Source organism: Crocodylus porosus, unplaced genomic scaffold (genome assembly GCF_001723895.1).
Source record: "Crocodylus porosus isolate Cpor-Errol unplaced genomic scaffold, CroPor_comp1, whole genome shotgun sequence".
In the NCBI taxonomy this organism is placed as follows: domain Eukaryota; kingdom Metazoa; phylum Chordata; order Crocodylia; family Crocodylidae; genus Crocodylus; species Crocodylus porosus.
Window position 1 is genome coordinate 4,731,791 of NW_017728914.1, and position 14,696 is coordinate 4,746,486.

At 40.1% G+C, this 14,696-nt stretch overlaps 1 protein-coding gene across 1 annotated transcript in view; it reads right to left on the bottom strand.

Moving 5' to 3' along the window:
* Positions 1 to 14,696, bottom strand: part of CTNNA1 (catenin alpha 1) — a 157,320-nt gene that overhangs the window by 5,818 nt on the left and 136,806 nt on the right. The window contains exons 11-15 of the mRNA XM_019534836.1: positions 13,592 to 13,792; positions 11,749 to 11,900; positions 7,668 to 7,778; positions 6,573 to 6,754; positions 5,539 to 5,644 (exon numbers count right to left, since the gene is read on the bottom strand). Of these exons, the coding sequence (XP_019390381.1) occupies positions 5,539 to 5,644; positions 6,573 to 6,754; positions 7,668 to 7,778; positions 11,749 to 11,900; positions 13,592 to 13,792 (752 nt within the window). The remainder of the gene's footprint in view (positions 1 to 5,538; positions 5,645 to 6,572; positions 6,755 to 7,667; positions 7,779 to 11,748; positions 11,901 to 13,591; positions 13,793 to 14,696) is intronic.

Here is a 14,696-nt window from a genome sequence, read left to right on the forward strand (position 1 = left end):
CCTCTTAAAGGAGCCAGCACCACTTCTCTTGGAAGTTGGTTCCAGATCCTAGCCGCCCTGACCGTGAAGCAGCACCTCCTGATGTCTAATCTGAATTTACCCTCTGCCAGCTTGTGACCGTTACTCCTGGTCACTCCTGGTAGTGCTCGGTGGAACAGGGACTTCCCCAATGCCTGCTGGTCCCTTCTGACTAGTTTGTAATTTTCACGAATGTACCTTGCATTAACGAATAGTGATAAACTAATTCTATAACTCTTCTTGAATACTATTTCAAACTGGCCCGAGATTGTGGCTCATGCCTTACGTCAGTGTGGCAGCAAGGTGAAGTGCTGGTGCGTCCGGGAACACCCAGATCTGATAGATTTAAAGAAGTTAGCTGTAAAATGGATACTTTGTAGTTACTGGAGACTGTTGGGCTCAGATATGGTGGAGGCAGGAAATAAAAAGAAAACCCTACCCTGTCCAAACAACTTCTAAACAGGATTAACCTTGAACTGTTAGTGTAATGTGGAAAGCACTGGCAGAGCCAACTTGCGTGGCAATCAGTCAAAATTCAAAATGAGCTTTGTGAACACAAGCCGAAAAGGTTGCATGTGATTTCTTGCTAAAAATCATCTGATTGATACCATGGCTAAGCAGCCCAAACTTTGGTTTGCTATGACAGAACTCCAAGGAATAAGTTAGGATAGAGAACTCAAATTCATTGTCTCTTCCTTCCCAGGCTAGGACATCTTTCCTCAGGCCAGACTGTGTCTTATCTGGAGATCCTACTCTGTGAGCAGACTGCTTAAGTGAGAGCCTATGAGCAACACTCACAACTGTAATGACAAAAGTAAGGATTTCTGGCATGCTACCAAAAAGACACAGTCATATGAGAGAGAGGCATTTGACAGATTTAGCCAAACCTGAAGGGATGTCTGAGGCCATCCTCCTCTAACCCCAGAAGGTGGTCACACATTTTTAAATGAAAGGAAAGCATAGGGGTGCTGCTACCTTGCTGTTCACATCTTGTGGGGAACAAGGTTTGTGGTCACTTAGTACTTAAGCTAAAAGACTAGAGAGCAGTGTAAAAAATTCACAGAATGGCTGGAAAGTTGGCTGAAAAGTTGATGAAGAGCTGAAATAATCATTTTTTTGAATGTCTGCCAAAATGTCTTCCATCTTCCAAACAGCTCAGTTGACAAGGACAAGTGAATGAACTGCACAACAGCAGATTTATTTCAGTGTTGACAAATGCAAAATATTGCACATTGGAAGGAATAATATGAACTGCTCTGACACTTTACTTGATTGTACATGCACTGAAACCACTCAGAAAATAGACATTGGCCTCTCTGTGGACAACTCAATGAATGAGGGCTGCTACATATTCAGCAGCAGTCAAGACAACAAATGCCAAGATGAGTAAGGAATAGGACTGATTGGTTGATTCCACCACATATCAATAGAACATCAGTGGCAAAACCATGTTGCATTTTAGTAACACAGTTACTCAACGAGAAATGGGAAGCTTAGATCAGTGACTTTGAGGAAAAGACAACGTACCAGATAAGGAATGTCAGTGAGTAGATGCTCTGGGTAATTCTGTTGAATCTTCACTATGGTATTAAGTAGGCCTGTGTGAATAGGGAAGTATTTGATTCAATTAGGCTTAATCGGCTTCAAAAGATTTGGAGCTGATTTGGAGAGATTTGGTGATTCGGCCATAGGCTATAATGGGGAATCACTGAAATACCTATAACTGTCATTTTTTGGCAGATTTGGATGAAAACAGCAGGGATGGTAGCCCCTTCTGAGGGTGTGAAGTCTACCACGTTTCAAGGATATAGGTGCAGGGGTTTCTGGGAAACTGCACCTCAAACTGCCAAAAGCAAAACTCATGTCACTTGTGTATGTTAAGGCAGATTTGGATGAAAACAGCAGTGACCTTCCTGGTGCTGGTTAGATCTCTGCCCGCCCACCTGCTTCTGGGCCAGCCACCTGCCCTTCTTTTGCTCAGGCAGAAACAGCTCACAAACAGGGAAAGAAAGGCAGCAGACAGAGGCTTAATATGTTGTTTCTACGTCCCACCCCCAGAGCACTGGAAGGGGACTCGGGGAAAGATCACAGTCACTGGCCAGCTACACATGTCAGTCTTTCCTCCCCTGCTCCCCCTCCTTCTTAGTTTGTTCCCCTGAAAGCCTGCCTTCCGAATCTCCACATCTCCAAATCATTTCCCGAATTAATTTGGAGACTCTGAATCAATTCATAGGGTTTTTTCGGTCTTCCCATTTGATTCACAGATTTGGCCTCTGAATTGGGCTGAATCTTCTCTGAGTCCAATCGGTGAGCGAAGCTTTGCACACCCTTAGTATCAACTACTGTCCTGTACACAGTCTCTGGTTAGCTGGCACACTTATTTACTTTAGCATAGTTCCAATCAAGGAGGTTCCCATCACCAAATTGATCAAGTATGATCATGTCACTCGTACTTATCAGTTAGTTCCTAATAGTTCATAACTGGAAAACTTGCTGTGGCACTGAGAAAAGCTCAACCAAACTGGCTGTTAAAATTCAGGATAACTCATCATTCAGACTGACAACTGGAGAAAATACACATGCAGAGAGAAAAAGAGGAGCCATCCTTTTTCTTTAATGAAAAGAAAAAACAACACCAAGTGAATGCTCCAAATGGAATTTGCTTATTAACAGAACAAAATCAATAGCCTCAAGCTGGCAGGAAAAGGAACTTACTTTTTTAGAATAATACCCCCAACTGAGACTCTAAATATTATTGTAATTAGTTTGTAGGTTAAACCATAATGCTGTGCCAGTGACCCAGAGACAAAGTCACTGCATGAAGAGCAGCTGGCTTTTTCACTCTATTTATGGAACCTGTAAAGAACATTTAGTAGGAGGCATTTATTGCTGCAGGATAACAATATGGTCCTGGACAGCACCTGTCAAATGAGAAAGTGGTAAACCTATATTACAGTATATTTTCCCCTAAGTAGCCTGTATATTGTCTGAGCATTAGGAAGGGTCACTGTGGATGCTAGAAGTTACTGCAGCATTTTATTGGAAAACTGGAGCAATGCATAAACTTCTCAACCAGTTCATTTGGATTTCACATACAACCTTTTAAGAGCTGCAATTGATGTACAACTTACAACTATCAAAGAGAGGAAGCGAAGGAAATACTGTCAGTGCCTTTTAAGTGTTTCAGCATAGACAGAGGAACAAATTTTATTGAGAGTCCCCGTCTTGCTGCAATCACTTCTAGTTTTGTGGTATTCATATCTTCCTAACAATTCCCCCCATTTAAAAAAGCAGCCTGCTATTGTAAGTGAAAGATGGAATACCTTTGGGAAAATTTGAAAGCTGATGGCTAGACACTTTTCAACCTACTTGAAATATCTCAGATAATAGCTTTTATGGCTTCAAAGGAAATGTGTTATAAAACTACCTGACAGAAGGAGTTAGGATTTCCTGACACACTTACATGAGGGGTCACAATTCACCTGGTGTCATGTGGTTAACAGAACATGGGAATGCTTCCTTTTGTTCAGTTGGTGCATCTGGTAAAGGAAGGTATTAATACCCCCTTCCAGGTCTTCTGTAACTTAAATAATTCTACACTGAACAGGCTACTTCATGTTTCTAGGAGGACATAAGCATGCCCAATGAAATATAAAGCTGAAAGCTTTGGAAGAAGAATGCAGGATTTAGAAAAAAATATATATTGCCAAAATGATGAAGTGGCTCATCTCCCTAACCTCTGTGGCTATTCTCTTGAAGAAAAGCAGCAACCAAGGATTTTTCCTCTAATAAAAGTAACCCAATATATATCTGAAGTTTTGTGGTATATGCTTTTGTGTGAACAGAGATGAAATTCCATTACACTCAGGACCTGTATCTAGGATGCAGTTGTCAGACTACGTAGTAATACAGGACTTGAGCCAGGCCTCACAACACATCTCAGAGCAAACTGTTTCTGGAATACTGCCTTACTTTCCTGAAGAGACAGCATCTCCTGATGCTTCAAAGACTCGTTTGATGTCATAATTCCACCCACTGCTGATAGAAACTGGAATAAGAAATACTCACAGGAAACAACCTCTCTACCATCACACCCCTGAGTTGTTTAATAAATTAAGTTTAGCACAGCTGTCCCTGGAAACCAGATGAAACATTAAGGAACTCTTCATTTATTTTAAATCTTAATGAAATATGCCTGCTTTTCAACCTCCTGCTATGTATTCATGTTCAGAAGACCACTGAAAAAAAATTAGTCAGAGCTGTACAAATTCACATTTGCTAATGGTAAACCTCAAACCTGACCTTCCTGTATCTTGGGACCCCTTCTGAGCAGTGACTGTTATGACCATCTGTGGAAGTTTCTCTAGTGCTGGGATGTCTAACAGATGGCCTGTGAGGGGTTAATTAGTGGCCCCAAACTCCCCCTCAGCCACTACTGCCTATCACTCCAATTGCAGCAGCAGCAGGGTCTCCAGTCTCTCCCTGCCACCTCTAGCTTCTGAATCCTGGCCTCCATTCCAGGGTGTAGGGTGGGATGGCACAGCCTACAGTGCACCAGGGCACTGGGAGGGAAGGGGTGATCAGGGGGCTGCCTGTGTCTGCACAGCACGTGGCCCCTGGGCCACTTAGAAATTCAACAGTCCTGCTCTAGGTATCACTTTGGGTGTGAACTTGTACTTGAGATAAGTTTGTGTTGAGCAAAAGTGTTTTAAAACCAGAGCTGAATAGGATAGGCAGATATATCAGACAGTCAGCCCTGAGAGGTCTTTGTGATTCTTTGATAAGAACCTTAAAGGCTTAAAACATTTTTATTATGTTCGTTATTGTGATGTGGGTGCCTTAAATGGAGATGGCACAAATAGTACATTGTTCCTTAAGCAACTTAATCAGGCTACAGCCCGATAACCCATTGTCACATACTATGCTGACACAGCAGGAGTGAGGGGTATTTCCCTTTGGATAACATGAAAACTAGTTCTATCCAGACATGCAGAAGAGATGTTGGAGATCTCATGATACAATTCCAAGTGGTAACTTCACCCTCAAACGCTGCCCCACCAAAAAAAAAAAAATTAAAATCAAGAACATGTCTGATCTATTACTGGGAGCATAATGACTGTGTTGCCTACACAGTCCCATCACTGCTTTAGCAAGGCACTCAGGGATATCCTGAGTATGACAAAAGCTATATAAAAACCAGATTCTATTCTATTCTGCTTATTTAAGGAAACTGACCTAGATACTGCATAACATGAAGCAAAGCAAGTGTGTAGCTACTGTGCAAGTTGGAAGTCCTAAATTTAAATCACTGAACAATTTTTGCTGCACGTGTTGTGGGTTGTAGATTGTGTTGATGAGCAATGGAGAAATTGAAAACATGATCAAAAGAGTTTTTCAGCAAATAATTCTAAAAATTAGATAATGTACATCAAAACCAAGCTTTTTTGGATCCAAACTAGAAAAGATGCCTTATTACGCCTAATTTATATTGGACGCTTACTGAGATGAATTAGAACTTACATGGTCAGCAATTGTACGTCCCAGCTTGTCCATCCTCGATCCAGCCTCTGCAATTTTCTTGGCTGCACTAATTACATCTGAAGTATTTTTTAGTGGACCTTTACCTCTGTTAAAAACAAACAAACAAAACACAGAGCAAAGAAGAGTTTACCTTCTGGTACTGCATACCTCATTGTGTTTGTTTCTTTTTCATTCTGTGTATTGTTGCTGAACAGACTCCTTAAGTAAATTGTACTTGCTTGGGTAAGGTGTACCTCTACAATAAAAGCAAGCAGCTCATGGGGAATGATTAAAAATACTTATATAATTCTCTCATTTTTAAGTCATATAGTATTGATGAGTTTACAAAGCTTTAGGCATCAACTTTATAAAGGGCTTGTTGTATGAAAAAAAAGATTACTTTCATTAAATTACTTTTACCTACTGTTTCAAAAACGAATACAGAAGATTATAGAAGGTAACATTTCAGAAGTCAGAAAATCATGCTGCAGCTACCTTCTTTTGAATGCTTTATCAAGTGCTAAGAAAGCACTTGGTGAATAAACCTTTAAAGTTAACTGAAAATGCAATAAGGTGTTTCAAGATTGATAACAATAATCCAAACTAACACCATTTTTGCAACACTTCAGACCCCACAGAGGTAGGTGCTGTACAAACAGAACAGAAATTATTTGTTCTTTGGGGTGGGGACAAATACAAGGGAACAGATGGATACAGAGTGGGGATAGGAGGAAGAATTCAAGGAACAATGACAGGTGGTAGTTACAGCACATCTGCAGATTAGCTAAATCAATTTTACTGTGTGGGCACTGTGTGACAATTTGTCAATTTGTTCTACGACAGCTACACAGGCAAATCTGTTACAGGCAAACTAAAGCTGTAAGGAAGGCAGGGATTTAAAATGTTTGCACTGACAGTCAGAACTGCATTTGCAATACTGCAATGCATGCAGTACTACTACCAACTACTCAGCCAATAAATGCCCTTAAACAAGTTAATATGTTTACAAGATTACATAGATGAAAAAAGCTCACCTGGTGAAGTCTGTCATTTCCATCATGATCATACACATCTGTTTTGCTAGAACAATAATATCATTTCCACTGTCATCCCATTTTGATACTTCAGCATCTAATTTACTCTTTTCTTCCTGGAAGCTTGCAACTTGCTCAGCAATTTTAGCTTTTTGTTCTTGAGGGAGCTGAGCCATGATAGCCTGAAAAAAAGTGATTGTTCCATACATACAGCCTTAGTCATTTGTATGGTGGCTTTTTAGAATATTTTCACTAATAACCAATTTAAGTTGTGTAGAAAGGGATTCTACACAACTTTAAGTAGCAAAAAATACAATGATTTGCCATGTAATTCACTGGGCTTGGCTTCAGCAGCTTCAACAGCATTTCAAGCCATGTGAGGCTATAGGTACTATATACAAATTACTATAGCTATGTTTATTTCAAGGTCATTTTTTCAAATTTGCTTTTCACTTCCATGTGCTCAAGCAGAGCAGGGTCTTACAGTAAAGCAGTAAGGGAAGGAGCAGAAGGGGGAAGGTTTTTTGAGAGGGTAGGTAGGTAGACAGCTAAGGGGCTACCTGACCTCCAGATTTATTTCCCCCTTTGTAGCAGTGGGAGGGGGACAAATTAAAGACAAACCTCCAATAAATAGATTCTATACCTGGACAATTATAATCAAACTGATAATTTTTCCATATATAGAATCTAGTTACCGGCAGGGTGAGGGGTAGAAAATCATCTCATAATCAGAGTCATTTTACATTCAAGTAAATATGGTATTTCCTCACTAAAAAAAATCCCACCTCATTAAAAATGGAGGCAGCTATTTTGGATCCGTGAAGAAAAAGTTTATCAGCATCCAGAGAATTCTGGCCTTTCACAATGCCCAAAACAAGACAGACTTTTGATACCTTTCAGGTGTAACATGTCACTTAACCTTCTTTTCAGGCAGGTGAAGAGAAGAGATTAATGTCAGTTTTTTTACCTAACATTTTCTAAAAGAGGAAGACACAAGACCAAGCTTCTTAAGTGACAGATTTGAATTGGGTTTCCAGAGCAAGTTAAAGCTTTTCTTCTAAGGAAGGGGATGTAGTGCTTAAATGTTTTCCTTACTCTAGCACTTTGCCCAGCAATAAGCTGATCATCTTCAGTCTGAATACTTGTTCTGCTTCTGACATCAAAGTCTTCAGTCTCAAAGTCAGAATCATCTAATTCTTCAGGAGTCTGAGGGAAGAAAAAACAAGATATAATTCAACATGTCAAAGCTAAGCTCAACATAATTGAAATTGCCTCTCAAAACCAACAAAAATACTGTCTTGTGAACTGTTTGATATTAGAGACAGAGAGAAGAGATGGGATAAATAGAGTGGATTATCTAAGGTTTTCATCTGAAGACAAGTGAGGATTCTCTCTCTCTCTTTTTTCTTTTAACATTTTTTGTTTTTGTTTACATGGCTGCATATGTCAGACTGCTCAAACTGGCAATGTGCACTTATAAAAGGCTGTGTTACATTAAATATGGAATAATGTTAGGAGTGTTGTTCTCAAGGTCTTGGATATCTGAACAAGGTAGCTGCATTAATCAGACAGCAGAATGTACCCTATCTTGTATTAAACTGCTTTATTCGGAGATCCCAAAGATGAAGTCCCATAAAACTTTAAAGCCTGTTTCACAACAGCAGTGGATGCACTTTTTAGAAGTATTAAAAACCAAAGTAGCCGTAGATTTAACAATGGCTACAGTAAACCAAAATTTGCTCTTTGCCTACGGGAAAAGCTTCAGATTTGTAGTTAGTAGGACCAACTTTCATGCTGTAGGCTAAACACAGCTGACCTAATTCCAGCTCACTTAGAGGTTATTTTTACTGCTAGGAGGGTATAGCTAAAACTACAGAAAATTTTTTAACAAGTTTAAACAACATCTGTTAACAGTAAAAATAATACATCTTTGTCTAAGCTGGTACTTTTTCCATGATCATTTTTCATAGCTCAAATTATAAGAAACTTGATAAATGCAAGTTTGTTATGAAAAGGTTTAAAGATCTTAACACACTACTCCAGCCAATCTCTTGCCTACAATTTGCACTTTATAAACGTGTTGATTAGCAGGGATCCTGGTTTTCTCCAATAAAATCCAAAATTTCTGATTAAAACAAATTCCCCCCAGAAGCCCCAAATCCACATTTTTCCATGATTAAAACAAAATGCCACTAGATCTGTGTGGGTGTGTATATGTGTGTGTACACATATGTGCATGTGTATGTGTGTACATAGTGGTGTTTCATTTTAATCATGGAAAAATATGGATTTGGGGGTTTGTTTTTGTTTTAAATCAGAACATTTTGGAATTTTTTTTATCACAGAAAACTAGGAGCCATGCTGATTAGCTATCTTGCAATGCAAATGATGATTATTGATGATCACATTAACTGACTGGCACCAAAAAGACATTATTTGGATATTAAACCTAGAGTTTTCTAGAGCCTCTCCATCACAGAAGAGAAGCCTTTCATTCCCAGAATAAATATGCTGAAACACACGAGTGAACACCTCTACAGCCAGGGAAAAGGAATTTACAGGATGTTCTTTAAAGCAGAGGGAAAATCTTTTGTTTTGTAACATGCCTAATTAGCAAAAAATATTGAAAAAAGATTAAAAACTGATACTAACATTAAAAAGGCATTCATGGTCTGAAGGCTTTGGACCTTAACGTATCCTCTAGTCTCATCCCCACCACACACACACATATACAAAAAGAAACAAAAACACCACCCAACTGAGGTGAATTATTATGTGGCTGATACCATTGTTTTTAAACAGGGAGGCAAGAAACTAAATACTTATCAATAAAACAAGATCTTCCCCCCACCATAGATTCAGTATATTAACTTTAGCTTTGGGTAAAAAAAAACAACCAAAAAATAGAAACCAAAAGAAGTTATCAGGCAAGAGGGACTTTTTCAAGAGACTATGAAGCATCAGTCAGTGAGTTCTGCCATACCGATCTACGTTTCAACTTTAAATAGCTTATTTACTCCGATCTGCTCAGCAGCATTCCCTTTGACGGCAGGGATGCTTCTGTGTTCCAATCTGAAACAGAATCCTGTAAAACGGTGCTCTGTTATCTCTGTTTTGATGGCTCTATTCTATTCTAAATTAGTTCTACAACTAAAGCCCTTCAGCTAACAAATACTGAAGTGTTTTCACATTTTGACTTTTTTTTAGGTCACTGATGTGTCACTACTGAACTGCCTTCAGCTATTGGCAGTTCCAATAAAACCATGGCACCCTGACATCATAGATGTGGTTTCTCCCCAGCACAGATGAGGGGCACAAGGGAATGAGCCAGGTTTCCTGGCACTGCCAGCTCTGCTAATTGCTGAAAACACAGAATTGGCAGCTGTACCTCCATGTCCTGAGCAACCTCACTTATAGCAGGGAGTGAATAAAATTCATTTGTAGCCTGGCAAAGAGATATTGGTGTGCCAGCTAATATTGGTGCTCCATCAAAGCTGCAAAGGGGTAAATATCAATGCTAATGGGAATTCATTTTATGATTTCCACAGTAGTTCCACCTTCCTTTGCTCTGTTATGCGAAGTTTAAGGAATCGAAGCTAGAAGATAAATATTGCAATGGTTCTTACATGTATTTGTGTTCTGTGGTTACATGGTAGAGAATAACTCGTTACTAAGGCATATTTGCAACTAGTGAACAATAGCTTGACAGGGCTTTAGACTAAGATCTCCAGGGGATGGGTAGACAATCACTAATGGACGCCCTGGAAGTAGCAACCATGGAATCAGTAAGTCAGGTAACAGAATGGAACTCGCTCCTACCCCAGCCCAAAGACGGGACTCTAAAAGGACAGGGAAGTTTAGCTGCCTGTACACAGATGCCAGGAGCATGGGGAACAAAACAGGAGGAACTGGCCCTTCTGCTAAGTAAAAATGCATATGATCTCACAGGGATAACAGAGACCTGGTGGGACCCTACCTATCACCAGACCACAGGTATTGATGGCTATACCTTGTATGGGAGTGGTCATGTTGCAAAGGAGGTCAGGGTTGTAGCCTTCTATGTGAAGGAGCAGTACATTTCCCTACAAGCTGAGACTGGCACCCAAGGAGGATGACTTGAGACCCTTGGGGTTAGAATATGGGGAGAACATAGTGAAGGGGATATAACTATAGGGGTCTATTACAGACCTCCTAACCAGGAGGAAGAGCTTGACCATGAACTCTCTAGGGAACTGGCAGAGGCTGCATGCCTCTCAGTACATGGTTGTCATGGGTGACTTGAACCATCTCATGGGAAGAGCATTCAGCCAAATCTGATCAGTCACAAAGCTTCCTCGCTTGCATTGGTGAACTCTGTTTGACTCTAGAAGTCTGCAGACCAGGCGCTGCTGGGTCTGGTACTGGCCAAAGGGAATGATCCAGTCAGTAACCTGAGGATCGAAGGGAAGCTCAGTGACAGTGATCACAAATTGATCACTTTCTCTATCCATCGCAAAGCTGGCAAATCAGTCAGCAATGCAGAAATCCTCAACTTTAGGAAAGCTGACTTTCACAAGCTCAGGAGGTTGGTTGTATAAACTGTGTCTGCAAACTGCAGGCACAGAAAAGCCCTTTAAAAATAAGCTAGTGTACATGTATTTACATTGCTAATTTATAAAGGCATCTAAAGACAAGGGTAGCTATTACATGGAACCCAATCTTATTTTTCAATAACTAATATGAAATTCTTATAAAAAGGTACTTAAAGGAAAGAGATCTAATTTAACCACAAAAATCTTAAAATGATCAAAATATAAAATTGAATGTAGCAAGGGTCTAGCTACAATTACCTAAGTCACAAGTCACTAGTTACAGCATACAAATAAAAATACATTACCACTGCATTATAAAAAAAAACCCATCAAAGGTGTTTAGTGCTTCAGCTCAGACTACTGATGTTCAGATCCATTTAACAAAGTTTGAGGTGCAAGTCAAAACACACATTCTGAAGTATTCTATAAAGAACACTTTATTTAGAAGCTGATTAACAGCTTCTAGATTTAGAATGTTTATATGATACACGTGAAAACCTTTCCCTTCTCTGCATAGGGAGTGATTCATTTAGTTCACTAAATGTTGAGCAAAATCAGTGACAGCAGAATGCTGTTTAAAATAAGTAAAGCCTGTAGCCACTCACTCTGATCATCAGTACAGCTTTCCTGATGTCTCGAATTCCATCATACACCAGTCGTGAAGCATCAATAAATTCATTTTCATCCATTGGCTGAGCAGGGTCAGAACTCAGTGCTTCCACAGCAGCTTCCACTTGCTCAGTAAAACGTGGCATAACTGAATTAAGGACATAAAAGGAATAATGACATTTGGCAGTGGCCTCCCACAACCTTCCCAGTCTCTGCCACATATCCTGATGAAGGATGGATAATATCTAAAGCCCTGAGGCTGGAACTCTTGCAAGACTCTTGTTTAAGTTTAGAACATTTGGCTATTAAAGATGAAAAGTTATCAGTGCATCACTGCTTTGAAATTCCTTCCCCCTCCCCCCGCAACTTAGCGACATTCCACAATTTTTTTGTATTAACCACACAATTTCAAGGAAGATGGTTATACGGCTGAGGAGGGGAGCAAGCAGGAGAATGCACCTGGGGAGATGTGTAGGGCAGTTAGGGACTGTGGGACAAGAGAAGTGTTTGCTATGTATGATCATCAGCAAAGAATGTTTAAATGGCACTACCTCAGCTGATCTTTAGGTTCAGATTTAGCATCTTACTGAAATAAATGAGGCAATTCATCCTCATGGAGAGCTTATTTCACACAGAAGAGGAGAATACTGTACTTATTATAGTTCTTCTCCCTCTCCCCCCATGATTCCTTTTTTAAAGTTTACATAGGTGCAATATGAGAACCATAGACAGATTCTAGGCCAGCAAGTCCACACATTAAACCCAAATTCTAGCTAGCAAATGAGAACATATTTATTTACAACACTTTTTCAAAACAAATGAATAAATGTAAGTAATTTAATTTTCCTTAATTTATAATTATATATTAATTCAAGGGAAAAATGGAATAGATTGAAGTTTATTATTTGTGTCCACTCATCTTCATATTTCTTCCTCAGAACAAGACCCGTCTAAATTCTTTAGATGACACCAGTAACCAGCAGCTGCAACACTTGACCAATCTAATCCAATCAGTCATTGAGGAGGCTGCAGAATTGAGCTTTGTGAAATAATTCAACGTGATCAGCTCATCTTTTAAAATTTGCTCATTGACTGAGACTTGCACTGCTAAATGCTAACATCTTGTTGACTTCAGTTAATGAAATAGAGATGCATGTTTAATAATAAAAACACTGAACAATAAATCCTTCATTACTGCTAAAACTTTAGGCTAAAAAAAAAAAAAAGCAAAAAAAAATCCTAATTTTGCAACCATTCTGCAAACACCACTCATTGAGGAAAATACTGCATAGAGCATAGCTGATACCGAGCCCAAATTGTTAAGAGTATCCTATCACCGTATTTATTTGCATCTAAAATGAAGCCTGTCCCTTCCCCACCTAGTCAGCATAGGAAGCGGGAGCCTCTTCTGAGCTTCGAGCACCTGCCGCCGGCCAGGGTGGTTCATACAGCATGGGATGGGACATGCGGCTAGAGAAATTGATCTGTATGTTTTGGATGGAGCGCAGGGAAGACTGTGCAGCTGGACCCTCCATCCAGCCGCATTCCTTCAGCTCTGGCTGGGCTATGTCCCTGACCCAGCAAGGCCTGGATCTGCTACTGCTGCTCTTCCCTGGCCTGGCTCAGCTGAAGCTGCTGCCACTGCTGCTAAGTGCCTCAGAACTGGGAGCTGGGGCAGGTGACAGGCACAAGCAGTGCACACAGGCTGCATACAGGCAGCAGGGGAGAAAAGGGGCAGGCAGGAGAGGCAAGGGGCATGGGTCTGACCCCCTGTCCCCTGCCACTGTGTTGGAGGGGATGAATTTTGAACCAAAACAACAAAGAGTAATTTATTCCTACCTGTATTGGACAGCAACTTGGTTGCTTCTAACACCTTTTCTGTGTAGACTCCAGGTTCATAGTTATCCATTTCAGAAGTGACAACATGAATGACTCTAGCTGCGCGTCCACGAATTGCGCCAGCTGTTCGGTCTAAACCATCAACATCTTTTTCTTGCAGAGCAATAACACATTTGTTTACATCTTCTAAAATATGATTCTCTGGTGGTAAAAGAAGATGACTTTAGATGGGAACAGTTTCCTTCCTACCCTGTACAGCAATATATTTGGAGTCCAAAGCTTTTATAAAAGAAAAAGGATCAAATCTTCAACCACTTCTTGGAGGGTTGTTTTTATTTTTTTTCCCCAAAGCAGTTTGTTGCAGTCACTAAGCACCTGCCTTTCAAAAACCAAGTTCAAACATTATGTTAAGCCCACCCCTCCCACCCAACAATACACACACTTGAATCACCACACAAACTAAGGGCAGCTCAACTCACTCCCATCTTGTCAGCTCCCAGGTTTTCCCCCTGGACTGCTCATGCCCATACCCAACATTTTTTCAGACAACCTCTCCCAGTTTTGTGACATGGGGTCATTTGCCATCTGTCCCCACAACTCATTAAAGCCATCAGCATTCTCTAACAGAATCAACACCTGTTAATAGGATGTTACTCCCTTTCTGCGCAATCTTTTTGCATAAATCTACAAGCACAAAATCAGATCCTACTACATGGCAACATTAAAGGAGAGATGGGAAATAATCATTTAAGTTAATTAAAAATGCAATAATTTGAATAGGAAGAGTTCTTTCAGGCTCCTCTTTTTTTACAAATAAAAGTGTACTTGGTATTACTCACTAGTTCTCAAAGGGTATAAATAGACCGTACGATTGTATTGATAGCAAATATTACCCATGCAGCTGCTGCAATGCAATTTGAAGTTCTCCATAATCCTGCTGCAGTACAAGTATAGCAAAACCACCAACTCTGCTTCCTTCACAGTCAAAGTTAAGGTGATATAGCTAACCTGTATCGCAACAGGATGATGCAGACCTGGTTAATGTGTGCTCCTGAGATGTCCCCACCTCTCTTTAAAGTGGATAAAATGGTGCGTTTGTTTGCCC